Source organism: Cherax quadricarinatus, chromosome 8 (genome assembly GCF_038502225.1).
Source record: "Cherax quadricarinatus isolate ZL_2023a chromosome 8, ASM3850222v1, whole genome shotgun sequence".
NCBI classification, from domain to species: Eukaryota; Metazoa; Arthropoda; class Malacostraca; order Decapoda; family Parastacidae; genus Cherax; species Cherax quadricarinatus.
The window spans coordinates 28,536,685-28,549,346 of record NC_091299.1 but is presented as its reverse complement, the minus strand read 5'-3'; the positions used below and the strand labels follow the sequence as shown (position 1 = coordinate 28,549,346).

At 40.4% G+C, this 12,662-nt stretch overlaps 1 protein-coding gene across 4 annotated transcripts in view; it reads right to left on the bottom strand.

Annotated features, from left to right (window-relative positions):
• The window catches only part of LOC128702057 (kinesin-like protein KIF3B), a 109,193-nt gene that overhangs the window by 91,686 nt on the left and 4,845 nt on the right, over nt 1-12,662 (bottom strand). For all 4 annotated transcript variants that reach the window (XM_070083011.1, XM_070083013.1, XM_070083010.1 and 1 more), the window contains exon 3: nt 10,261-10,368. In XM_070083011.1, coding sequence (XP_069939112.1) covers nt 10,261-10,368 — 108 coding nt within the window. The remainder of the gene's footprint in view (nt 1-10,260; nt 10,369-12,662) is intronic.

The following is a 12,662-nucleotide window of genomic DNA, read 5'->3' as shown; positions in this document are numbered from 1 at the left end:
TGTGGGTTGCATCCTGGGAGACAAGATTAAGGACCCCAATGGAAATAAGTTAGACAGTCTTCGATGACACTGACTTTTTTGGGCTATCCTGGGTGGCAAATCCTCTGGGGTTAATTGTTTCTTGGTATTCTCAATAAGCCACACCAACAACGGTGCTACAGCAGCAGCAGCAGCAGCTGACGGTGGTACAGCAGCAACAGATGATGCTACAGCAGCAGCAGACGATGTTACAGCAGCAGCAGACGATGCTACAGCAGCAGCAGCAGCTGACGGTGGTACAGCAGCAACAGACGATGCTACAGCAGCAGCAGACGATGCTACAGCAGCAACTGACGATGTTACAGCAGCAGCAGACGATGCTACAGCAGCAGCAGCAGCAGACGATGCTACAGCAGCAGCAGCAGCTGACGGTGGTACAGCAGCAACAGACGATGCTACAGCAGCAACAGACGATGCTACAGCAGCAGCAGACGATGCTACAGCAGCAGCAGACGATGCTACAGCAGCAGCAGACGATGCTACAGCAGCAGCAGACGATGCTACAGCAGCAGCAGACGGTACTACAGCAGCAGGAGCAGCTGACGGTGGTACAGCAGCAGCAGCTGACGGTGGTACAGCAGCAGCAGCAGCTGTACCACCAATAGTAGCGATGGTTGATTGGGGTTTATTATACAACCTGGCCAGCTCGGAGACACACACTCCACTTTCATACTTATCAATGATCTTTTTCTTCATCTCCATAGTAATTCTCACCCTTATTGCTGTAGGGTTGGCACTGGAAGCTTTCTTGGGGCCCATGGTCACTTATTTTCCAGAAAAAAATCACCAAAAACACTGTAATAATACGAAATGTTCCGATTGTATGCTTGGATGTTACCGCGGAGGCTGGCTGGTAAACAATGCCACCGGCGGAACATGTGAGCGTGGCTCAGGCCGCACATTGGACGCGTCTCGGACGAAGGGCGCCGAGCGGGTTTTTGGGCGGTATGCGAGGCAAAATTTTAGCGATCAAAGCGTCCGGTATGCGGATTGTCCGTTATGCAAGGCGTCCGGTATGCGGGGGTCCACTGTATACACGAGTGTCTTACGAGCCAGTGTTTTTGACATACAGTGGAACCTCAAAAATCGAACGTATCACATATCGAACGTTTCGAAAATAGGACCATTTTTTCGGACAAACTGTGCCCATTATCGAGCGCCCCTATTTTCGGACCACCAGGTACGAGACATGTCCGCGGGCCCACTTTGTCCGCGTCCCCGCGCAGGCACCATGAGCAGTCTAGCTTTGTTTATGCTTGAGTTAACACTAACCTGCGCTCTCATTCAAACATTTTACGATTATTTCGTTGTGTTCAGTGCTTGCGGGACTGTGAAATAAGCTGACATGGGCCCAAAGAAACTTGCTAGTGGTACCCCTGTGGTAAAGAAAGTGAGAAACACCATAGATGTGAAGAAGGAAATAATACAGAAGTATGAGTGGTGAGAGATTTGTTGAGCTTGCCAGGATGTATGGGAAAAACAAGTCGACCATCGGTTCTATCCTGTCAAAGAAAGAACAAACCAAGGAAGCTGATGTTGTGAAAGGTGTTAATATGCTAACCAAAAAAAGACCACAAATAGTTGAGGTTGAGAAGTTGTTGCTGGTGTGCATCAAGGATAAAGAGATTGCAGGTGATAGTGTTTCAGAGACGATTATTTGCAAAAAGGCAAGGAAGCTGCATGCCGATCTGGTACAGAAAACTCCTGGAACCAGTGCTGATAGTGAATTTAAGGCCAGCAGAGGCTGGTTTGACAGATTTAAGAAGCGTAGTGGCATACATAATGTTGTAAGACATGGTGAGGCAGCCAGTTCAGACAAACGGGCAGCTGAGAAGTTTGTACAGGAGTTTAAGGGGTACACAGACAGTGAAGAATTCAAACCTGAACAAGTGTTTAATTGTGACGAAACAGGCTTGTTTTGAAAGAAAATGTCAAAAAAGACCTTCATCACACAGGAGGAAAAGGCACTGCCAGGACACAAGTCTATGAAGACAGGCTTACTCTTTTGTTCTGTGCTAATGCTAGTGGTGATTTTAAAGTGAAGCCTTTACTTGTGTATCATTCAGAAAATCCCAGTGTGTTTAAGAAAAACAATTTATGTGTCTTGTGGAAAGCTAATCATAAGGCATGGGTCACAAGACAAATTTTCAACGAGTGGGTCTATGAAGTGTTTGGCCCCAGTGCGAAAAAATACCTCCAGGAAAAGAAATTGCCACTCAAGTGCCTCCTGTTAATGGACAATGCTCCTGCTCATCCTCCAAACTTACTAGACCTCTTATCTAAGGACTTCAGTTTTATAAAAGTGAAGTTCTTGCCTCCTAACACCACTCCTCTCCTCCAGCCCATGGACCAGCAGGTCATTTCTAACTTCAAAAAACTCTACACAAAAGCAGTGTTTGAAAAGTGCTTTGAAGTGACCACAGACACTAAGTTGACCCTAAAAGAGTTCTGGAGGAATCACTTCAACATCCACAGCTCCATAAGCCTTATAGGTAAGGCTTGGGAGGGAGTGACTTCCAGGACTTTAAACTCTGCTTGGAGACAATTGTGGCCAGATTGTGTCCAAAAGAGGGATTTTGAAGGGTTTGAGGCTGAGGCTGACCCTGACCCTGACCCAGCTCACCCTCTGCCTGTTTTGGACTCTATTGTGGCATTGGGGAACACCCTGGGGTTGGAGGTGAGTGGTGAGGATGTGGAAGAGTTGGTGGAGGGCCACAGGGAAGAGCTAACCACTGGAGCAGTATCAGACCACAGCTGAGGAACTTGCTTCAGAGGAGGAGGAAGAGGGAGTGGATGAGGTGCCTTCTTCAAAGATTAAGGAGATTTGTGCCAAGTGGAATGATGTCCAAATGTTTGTGCAGAAATACCACCCTGAGCAAGCTGAAACAAGCCATCTTTGCAACAAGTTCAGTGACAGAACCATGTCCCATTTTAGGGAAATATTAAAGAGGCACCAGAAACAGAGGACTGTGGACAGTTATTTTGTGAGACAGGGGTCCAGTGACTCTCAAGCTGGTCCTAATGGCATTAAAAGACAGAGAAGGGAAGTAACCCCAGAGAGGGCTTTACCTGAAGTCCTCATGGAGGGGGATTCTCCTTCCAAACACTAACCCCAACTCCCTCTCTCCTCCTCCCTATCTTCCAGATGCCATCACCAATCTTCAATAAAGGTAAGTAAAAATGTTATTTTATATGTATTACTATACATAATTAAAAACTATAGTATTTTTTGTATGTAAAACTGTAATAAATCTCTATAAAATGTATTTTTTGTGTGAATATTTTTGGGTTTCTGGAACGGATTAATTGTATTTCCATTATTTCTTATGGGAAATATTGCTTCGAATTTCAGACTTTTCGAATTTAGAACTAGCTCCTGGAACGGTTTAAGTTCGATTTTTGAGGTTCCACTGTATTAATATGCCAAAATTCTAGAGACTTCAAATCAAGCAGGAGAAAGCTGGTAGGCCCACATGTGAAAGAATGGGTCTGTGTGGTCAATGTGAGCAGTATAAAAAAAAATCCTGCAGCATGCAGTGCATAATGAGAAAAAAAAAACTCCGACCGTGTTTTTGGATTAAAATGCCAACTTTGAGGTGTATTTTCATACAGTATTTATTGTTGTATTCTCATTCCCTTTGTCTCACTTGATAGAATGGAAGATATATTACAGAAAACAGAGATGATTTTGATTGGTTTCACAATGAAAAGGACCTTGAAATTGAGCTCAAAGTAGCGGAAATGTTCAATTTTTGGCAATGTGTGTCCAACTGGCCAGTTTAATACGCAGTCACGAATGGGCTGACATTATTTATACAATTATTATAACACTGCAGTAGTCTGCATAACAGTAAATCTTCTATTTTTTGAGTGAATAAAAATTCAAAATAGAAAGTTAGAGTAATATAAGAGGGGCCTGGAGATGTGACTGATGAACAGAGAAAATGTTATTTTAGTGCCAGGAATGTCTGCACTGTTTATTCTAGACCCTATTTTGAAATTGGCATCTTTTTTAATTTGTATGAAATTGGCCAAATTGCAAATTTCTGACCAATTTATTAGGTAGTTGAAATCGGTAAATGGGCAGTTTCTTGTACTCAATCGATAGAACAAATGGAGTTCTAAAGAAATAGCTATGAGTTTGGTCAAATGGAACAATGGAATTAGCCGAAAATAAGGCTCAAAGTGGGCAAAAATCGCCGATGCGTATACAGTGGACCCTCGCCTAACGCTATTAATCTGAATTAAGGCGAATTAATTTTCCCCGTAAGAAATAATGGAAATCAAATTAATTTGTTCCTGACACCCCAAAGTATGAACAAAAAAAAATTTTTTACCACATGAAATATTAATTTTAATACACACAAACTGAAGAAGACATGCACAGTTACATGACACTTACCTTTATTGAAGATCTGGTGATGATTGATGGGATGGGAGGAGGGGAGAGTGTTGATGGTGCTAGTGTTTAGAAGGGGAATCCCCTTCCATTAGGACTTGAGGTGGCAAGTCCTTTTCTGGAGTTACTTATTTTCTTTTAATGCCACTAGGACCAGCTTGAGAGTCACTGGACCTCTGTCGCACAACATATCTGTCCACAGAGGCCTGTACCTCCCATTCCTTTATGACATTCCTAAAGTGTTTCACAACACTGTCAGTGTAATAGTCACCCGCACAGCTTGCAATAGCTGTGTGAGGGTGATTTTCATCAAAAAAGGTTTGCACTTTAAGCCACATTGCACACATTTCCTTAATCTTTGAAGTAGGCAACTTCCTCAATTTCTCTATCCCCTCCTCTGAAGCAGTTTCCTCAGGTGTAGCCTCCTGCTGTTGAAGATGATCTAGCAACTCATCAGTGGTTAGTTCTTCATTGTCCTCCTCCACCAACTCTTCCACATCCTCCCCACTAACCTCCAACTCCAAGGACTTCCCCAGTGCCACAATGGATTCCACAACTGGTGTAGGCTTCTCAGGGTTAGCCTCAAATCCTTCAAAATCCCACAGTTTCTTCCAAGCAGAGTTCAAGGCCCTCTTAGTCACTTCCTCCCAAGCCTTACCTATAATGTTTACACAATTGAGGATGCTAAAGTGATCTCTCCAAAACTCTCTCAGAGTCAATTGAGTTTCTGAGGTCACTACAAAGCACTTTTCAAACATAGCTTTCGCGTACAGTTTCTTGAAGTTGGAAATGACCTGCTGGTCCATGGGCTGCAGGAGAGGAGTGGTATTAGGAGGCAAAAACTTGACCTTAATGAAGCTCATTTCCGCAGAAAGTCGCTCTGCCACGTCTGAAGGATGACCAGGAGCACTGTCTAATGCCAAGAGGCACTTAAGATCTATTTTATTTTCAATTATGTAATTTTTCACAGTGAGGGCAAATGTATGGTGTAACCAGTCATAGAAAAAGTCCCTAGTGACCCATGTCTTACTGTTTGCCCTCCACAGCACACACAAATTAGCCTTGAGGACATTGTTTTTCCTGAACACTCTGGGAGTTTCAGAGTGATACACCAATAAAGGCTTCACTTTGCAATCACCACTAGCATTGGCACACATCAACAGAGTAAGCCTGTCTTTCATAGGCTTATGTCTTGGGAGTGCCTTTTCCTCCTGAGTAATGTAGGTCCTGTTTGGCATTTTCTTCCAAAACAGGCCTGTTTCGTCACAATTAAACACTTGTTCAGGTTTCAGTCCTTCACTGTCTATGTACTCCTTGAATTCCTACACATATTTTTCAGCCGCTTTGTGGTCCGAACTGGCAGCCTCACCATGCCTTACACCAATAACAGTCAACATCTTCTATCACTTGCGATCTCTGTTTCAAAAACAAAGTTGCACCTTTGGCAAAAACAGCTTCCTTGATTGCCGTTTTCTTGGCCACAATAGTAGCGATGGTTGATTGGGGTTTTGTGTACAACCTGGCCAGCTCGGAGACACGCACTCCACTTTCATACTTAGCAATGATCTCTTTCTTCATATCCATAGTAATTCTCACTCTTTTTGCTGTAGGGTTGGCACTAGAAGCTTTCTTGGGGCCCATGGTGACTTACTTTGCAGGTGCAATCACTAAAAAGGCTGTGATAATATGAAATGTTCCGATTGTATGATTGGGAGCGACCGCGGTGGCTGGCTTGTAAACACTGGCACTCACGGAACAAGTGAGGCGGGCTCAGGCTGCACATGGACGCATCTTGAACGAATCGCGTTGAGCGAATTTTTTAGCGCTAGCTGAGGCGAAATTTTTGCGTTAAAATGTATCGCTAGGCGGATTTAACGTTATGCGATGCGTTCGTTAGGTGAGGGTCCACTGTATATCGCCGAGATCGCTAAATTCGCGAGAGCGTAATTCCTTAAGTTTTCCATCAAATTTCGTACTTTTGGTGTCATTACCATCGGGAAAAGATTCTCTATCATTTCATAAGAAAAAAATTTTTTTTTAATATTTTACAACACAGACACTTCAGGATTTAGGGTCTCGACAGTCAAAGGGTTAAACTCAGTGAACTGTCGATGGTAATAATATGGCTGTAGGCCGCAGTGTATATAGCTATGCATCTGGGTTGTAGTTCCTCTGGGACTACAAATAAATACTACTCACCAACAAGAGTCTTCAATAAAGGTATGTAACATTCATTTATCATTAAAATTAGTCAATCATTAAAATTAGTCATTCATATTTATTTCTAATTGTTTTCTATATGTAAAACTATAGTTATTCTCTATAAAATGTATTTATGTTAATATTTTTGCGTGTCTGAAACGGATTAATTAGATTTACATTATTTCTTATGGGGAATATCACTTTGGTTTTCGGCCATTTCGGATTTAGGCCAACCTTCTGGAATGGATTAATTACGAAAGCCAGGGTCCTACTGTACACGTACGTTTAGTGTGACCTAAGTAGAAGTAGAAGCAGCAAGGCATACCTGAAATCTTGCATGTTTATGAGATGGAAAAAAAGACCAACAATTCTACCATGATGTAAAACAATTACAGGCTTCCGTTTTACACTCACTAGCAGGACGGCAGTATCTCCCTGGGTGGTTTCTGTCTACCAACCTGCCACCCAGGACTCTAGTCCTGGAAATGGGAAGTACAATACCCGCACTCTAAAGGAGGGGTTTTGGGATATTAGCAGTTTGGAGGGATATGTTGTGTATCTTTATACGTATATGTTTCTAAACTGTTGTGTTCTGAGCACCTCTGCAAAAACAGTGATTATGTGTGAGTGAGGTGAAAGTGTTGAATGATGATGAAAGTATTTTCTTTTTGGGGATTTTCTTTCTTTCTGGGTCACCCTGCCTCGGTGGGAGACGGCCGACTTGTTAAAAAAAAAATGTAATACAGCTAGCCCTCCACTTTTGCAAGTTCTACTTTTGTTTCAAACATTCGTGAATGCCCAGCCACCCAGTCATATTCACCAAACACATGTGCTCTATCAAGAAAAATGAGGCAAAGATAAGACACTGCTCCTCTCTCAGCTGCCCATCAGAATGTTCTTCACGAGGAAACCTGTCATAACCCCTGCCGCTACCCCTACTGCCTCACCTGAACCTCAACCTGTGGCAGAATCTGACTCCGTTGCTAACTCTAACTCCAGCGATGTCGGGAGTGACGCTGGCAGTGAAGATTTAGAATCCACACTAGACTTATCATGCCATGCAGTTACACTCCATATAATCACCTCCATTCATCTGTCATCAGTAACGGCATGGCTGACTATCAACACCATCATCATCATCATAAGTCATCAGAGTTCGTCTGCCTAACCTTATGAGTGGCGAGTGTTTCGTTTGTTCATTATTTGTTATTAAACCACATGTTTAAACAATATTTTACCATGTTTTCATGTGTTTTATGATTGTTCGTGGTTCAATAGGTTAAGGAAGCAGTATTATTAGGCTAAGTAAATGCTATTACTATAATTCCCTACAATATATTTGCACATCAAAACATTCGCGAACACTGCAGTACAGTATTATTATATATCCCTACATCATATTTATGCACCAAACATTCGCGAATCTTGAAAATTCACGAGGCTCTTGATCCCCTAACCCTCGCGAATGTGGAGGGCCTCCTGTATTATAAAGTACAGCATTTACAGTACACAATATGAACAAGGTACAACTGGAAGAAATTCACAACCTATGAAATATCACAGCTCTCCTAAACCTTATCTCAGCTGACCCAAACTAGCACAGCACAGCAGTAATACTGCAGCGAGTATAAGGTGTTAAGAACGAAGCACCAACACTACACACACAACAGCAGAACCAAACAAGCAGACACAGGACCCAAGTGACACTAACACTCTACCAAGGCACAAAAAAATAGAGACCACAATGATACCAAATAACCCCAATTATTGAATCCAGATACCTTACTGGCTAGATACCTTAGAAACAACAACAAGTCAAGAGTAGAGCTCAAGATCAAGTGTGACAGATGTTTAACAACAACCTTCAAAAAGACACAAAAATCTTCCTTAAGCTAAATAATTTCTCTCTGAATCACAACTCACAGAGATACACACAAAACAAAGCCTGTCTCACCAGCAAGCATGCATGCTACCAAAGTAACTATAAGAGGGATCCATGTAAGATGAGGAGTAGCAAGAAGACGTGGATGGTCTGCCACAGCTGGTCCATTACTGCCACCTGGGAGCAAGGTGTGGAGTCTCGGAAACTTCAGACCGACAAATTTTCCAGCATTCAACGTGACCTTACCAAAGGCCTAACTAGCAGTCCGTCACTCAGTGTGCAACACAAGCCAAACTGAACGGAGAAAATACATTCCATCTATATTAAGTAAATGAATTTTTTTTTTTAACATGTTGGCCGCTTCCCACCGAGGCAGGGTGACCCAAAGAGAAAAAAAAATTTCTTCATTATTCAACACTTTCACCATCACTCATACATAATCACTGTCTTTGTAGAGGCGCTCAGATACCACAGTTTAGACGTCCCTCCATACTGCCAATATCTTAAACTCTCCTTTAAAGTGCAGGCATTGTACTTCCCATTTCCAGGACTCAAGTCCAGCTAACTGGTTTCCCTGAATCCCTTCACAAAATGTTACCCTGCTCACACTCCAACAGTTCGTCAGGTTCCAAAAACCATTCGTCTCCATTGACTCCTATCTAACACGCTCACACATGCTTGCTGGAAGCCCAAGCAAATACTGTAATACAGTAAAATAATAATGGGATACTCAATAATACTATCACTGACATGAGTATTAGTGAGTAACATTATAATAATTATATACAGATGTATTACCATCCCAGTTTATAACAATAATAAGCAAGTTTTCATAATATACTAAAATTGCATCTTAATGTACAGCATATGTTATATAATAGTTAAAAGAGAAATCATAAGTTGTAAAATATTTTAAGAGAAAGTTCAACAAATCACATAAGTGTATATCATGATATGCAATGCTAGATTGCAATAACAGTGATATGCAATATATGCCACCATTGGATTTTTAATGTACAATATATTCAATGCCCAATAATGAAATGCTAAATACAGTTAACTTACACATTGTGCAGGTTGTGTTCATAAAAATCGACGCCACATGTAATAACCGAATAAGAAATACAAAGACCATATGGAAAAATAAGGTTACATTCTCAACACCTAAAGAAAAACATAATTTACCAAAAATAATAGTTTTTCATACTTTACATTGAAGTTGTTATTGCTCGTTGTTCTGGAAAATGAGAAGAGAGGGTTGATGTGATCATGTACAAAACTTGTACAAACATAGTGACAGGCAGTATCAGCTCCTGCCACCACCATTTACCTATGCAATCACCTATCACCACCTAAACTTTTTAAGGCCTTGGGAAACCCAGTTGGTGATTCAGTGCAGCATACTCCTTCCACAGATATGTCAGGGCATTCCTACCAGAGAAAATGAGCAGGGCTCAATACAGCACAGACGTGGTGAATCTAAAATTCTCCGACAACCTACTGCACTTCAGATAAGCTCATAACTTCACTACACAACTTTCTCATTTAAAAAAAAAAACAAAAAAAAAAGTAAAGAGAAACAATTGGCTATTTTTTAACTTTGGGTTACAGATGCTTGTTCATTTGCACGTGTGTGTGGAGGGGGTTAATGTGGTCCTGTAACTGTAGTGTCAGTGTCTCCTAAGAATGGTACATTTATGGCCTACAAGGAAAGATTACTGTAAGTCTTTATACTAACTTCCAGTCGTAAACTGCATCGAAAGTGAAGGTCTTTCGAGGATCGGTGTCGAGTGCCTTGATGTTACGGAGCTCCACCACACCTCGATCAACATCCATATCCACCACCCTGATGAGAAATTAGACAAGAAAATGCAGTATTTTGGAGAAAATCTCTTCCAAAGGTTATACTATACAGTACTCTGGATAGTATACAGCTGACAACACATGAAAAAGAATAGTTTATTGTAAAGGCAAATGACTCATTCCTGTATCAAACTGTAATATTGTCTTCTAATATTGTCTACAATATTAACTTGGCACATGCTAGTTTAAACAGTTCTTAGCTAGCTTTTGTCTCATTCATTAAATCTAACTGGAATAAATATTCAATATTTAACAAATACACTGCATTAACTTTTCAGGGTGATTATGATGGTCAGTAACCAAAATGTATACAGCCACTCCTCACTAAACGATGGAGTTCCGTTCCTAACACCACGCCGTTAAATGAATTTGTCATTAACCCTTTCAGGGTCCAAGGCCCAAATCTGAAGTGGTGCCCCAGTGTCCAAGAATTTTCAAAAAAAAAATTTTTATTTTTTCTTATGAAATGGTAGAGAATCTTTTTGTGAAGGTAATAAAACAAAAAGTACGAAATTTGATGGAAAATTGACGAAATTATGCTCTCGTGAATTTTGATGTGTCAGTGATATTTACGAATCGGCGATTTTGCCGACTTTGACTCCCATTTTAGGCCAATTACATTATTCCAGTCAACCAAATTCTTAGCTATTTCACTATTATTACTTCTATTCTATCGATTGAGCACAAGAAATCGCCAAGTCAACCATTTCAACTATAAAATAAAGTGACCGGAAATTGGTAATTTGGCCAATTTAACACAAAGTTCAAAATATTCCAATTTCAAAATAGGGTCCAGAATAAACAATGTAGGTATTCCTGGCACTAAACTAACATTTCCTCTGTTCATTAGTTATGTTTTGAGGCTTTACAAATAAATTCCATTTTGAATTTTTATTCACATAATGAATTTTTATTCACACCAAAAAATAGAAGATTTACTGTTATGCAATATTGTAATAATTGTATAAATATCATCACCACATTTGTGAATGTATATTAGACCCACCAGCTGGCATGTATAAGACGTGTGAGGTCGTTTGTTTACTCTTGAACATCGGCAAAAATTTAACATTTCCGCCACTTTGAGCTCAGTTTCAAGCCATTTCCAGTGCTAACACCAATCAAAATTATCTCTATTTCTGTGATATGTCTTCCATTCTATCAAATGAGACCAAGAAATCACAAATACAACTATAAAAAACATACGAAAAAACACTGCAAAGTCGCTGTTTTAATCGAAAATCACGGTCTCAGTTTTTTTTCTCATTATACACAGTGTGCTGCAGGATTTGTTTTATGTGGTGCACACATACCACATAGATGTATTCTCTCATATCTAGGCCCAAATTTACCACTCACAGTTTATCAGAGTGAGCTGAGCTCATGACGTAGATCTACGGTTTGGACCCTGAACGTAAAGCCGTAGATCTACGGGACGGACCCTAAAAGGGTTAAGTGAGGAGCATACTATAATGGTAGTAGGTTTGTGTCTACCATCTCTGATATTGTTTTAATGTCAGATTTGCACCGTTTATAACATTTCTGGTATATTCTTAAATGTTTATACAGTAGTGCACTGTATGTTGCAATAAACAGAGCAGAGGAAATCAGCTCAAATATACATTATTTAGGTATGAATACTAGTCAGAGAGCCCGTCGTAAGTTTGAGGCGTCGGTAAACGAGTATGTCATTAAGTGAGGGGAGGCTGTATTACATTTACATGGACAATCATTTAAATGTTTAGCCATATACATTTCAAACTCTGACTTCAGACCACATACAAAGTATCCTTATCTAAGGATCTAAAAATATTAAATATTCAAGCACTCTATATTAGGGATGGGACGATACCAAAATTTTTGCCAATACTGATATAGATATCAATATGCATTATAGACTGATAATGATACCATCAAAATTAGCTAATACCCATCGATACCAGTACCGATATCAAAATTAGTAGATACAGTGGAACCTCTACTTGCGAGTTTAATCTGTTCCATGACCTTGCTCGCAACTGGATTTGCTTGTTTGCAGAGTCAATTTTCCTCATTTAAATTAATTGAAATGCAATTAATCCATTCCAGTGGAATTCTGTACTTCAATAATTTCACTAATATCAACTCTACAGCTTATTTATCTATCTCACTTCATCTGACATAATAAACAATATAAATAACATAGAAACCTGATATATACTCTAAAATGAATAAAATATGTAATTCATGTAGTGGTATGGGCAATGTCGGCGGTGGACAAGAGTTTGTCTGGAGCCC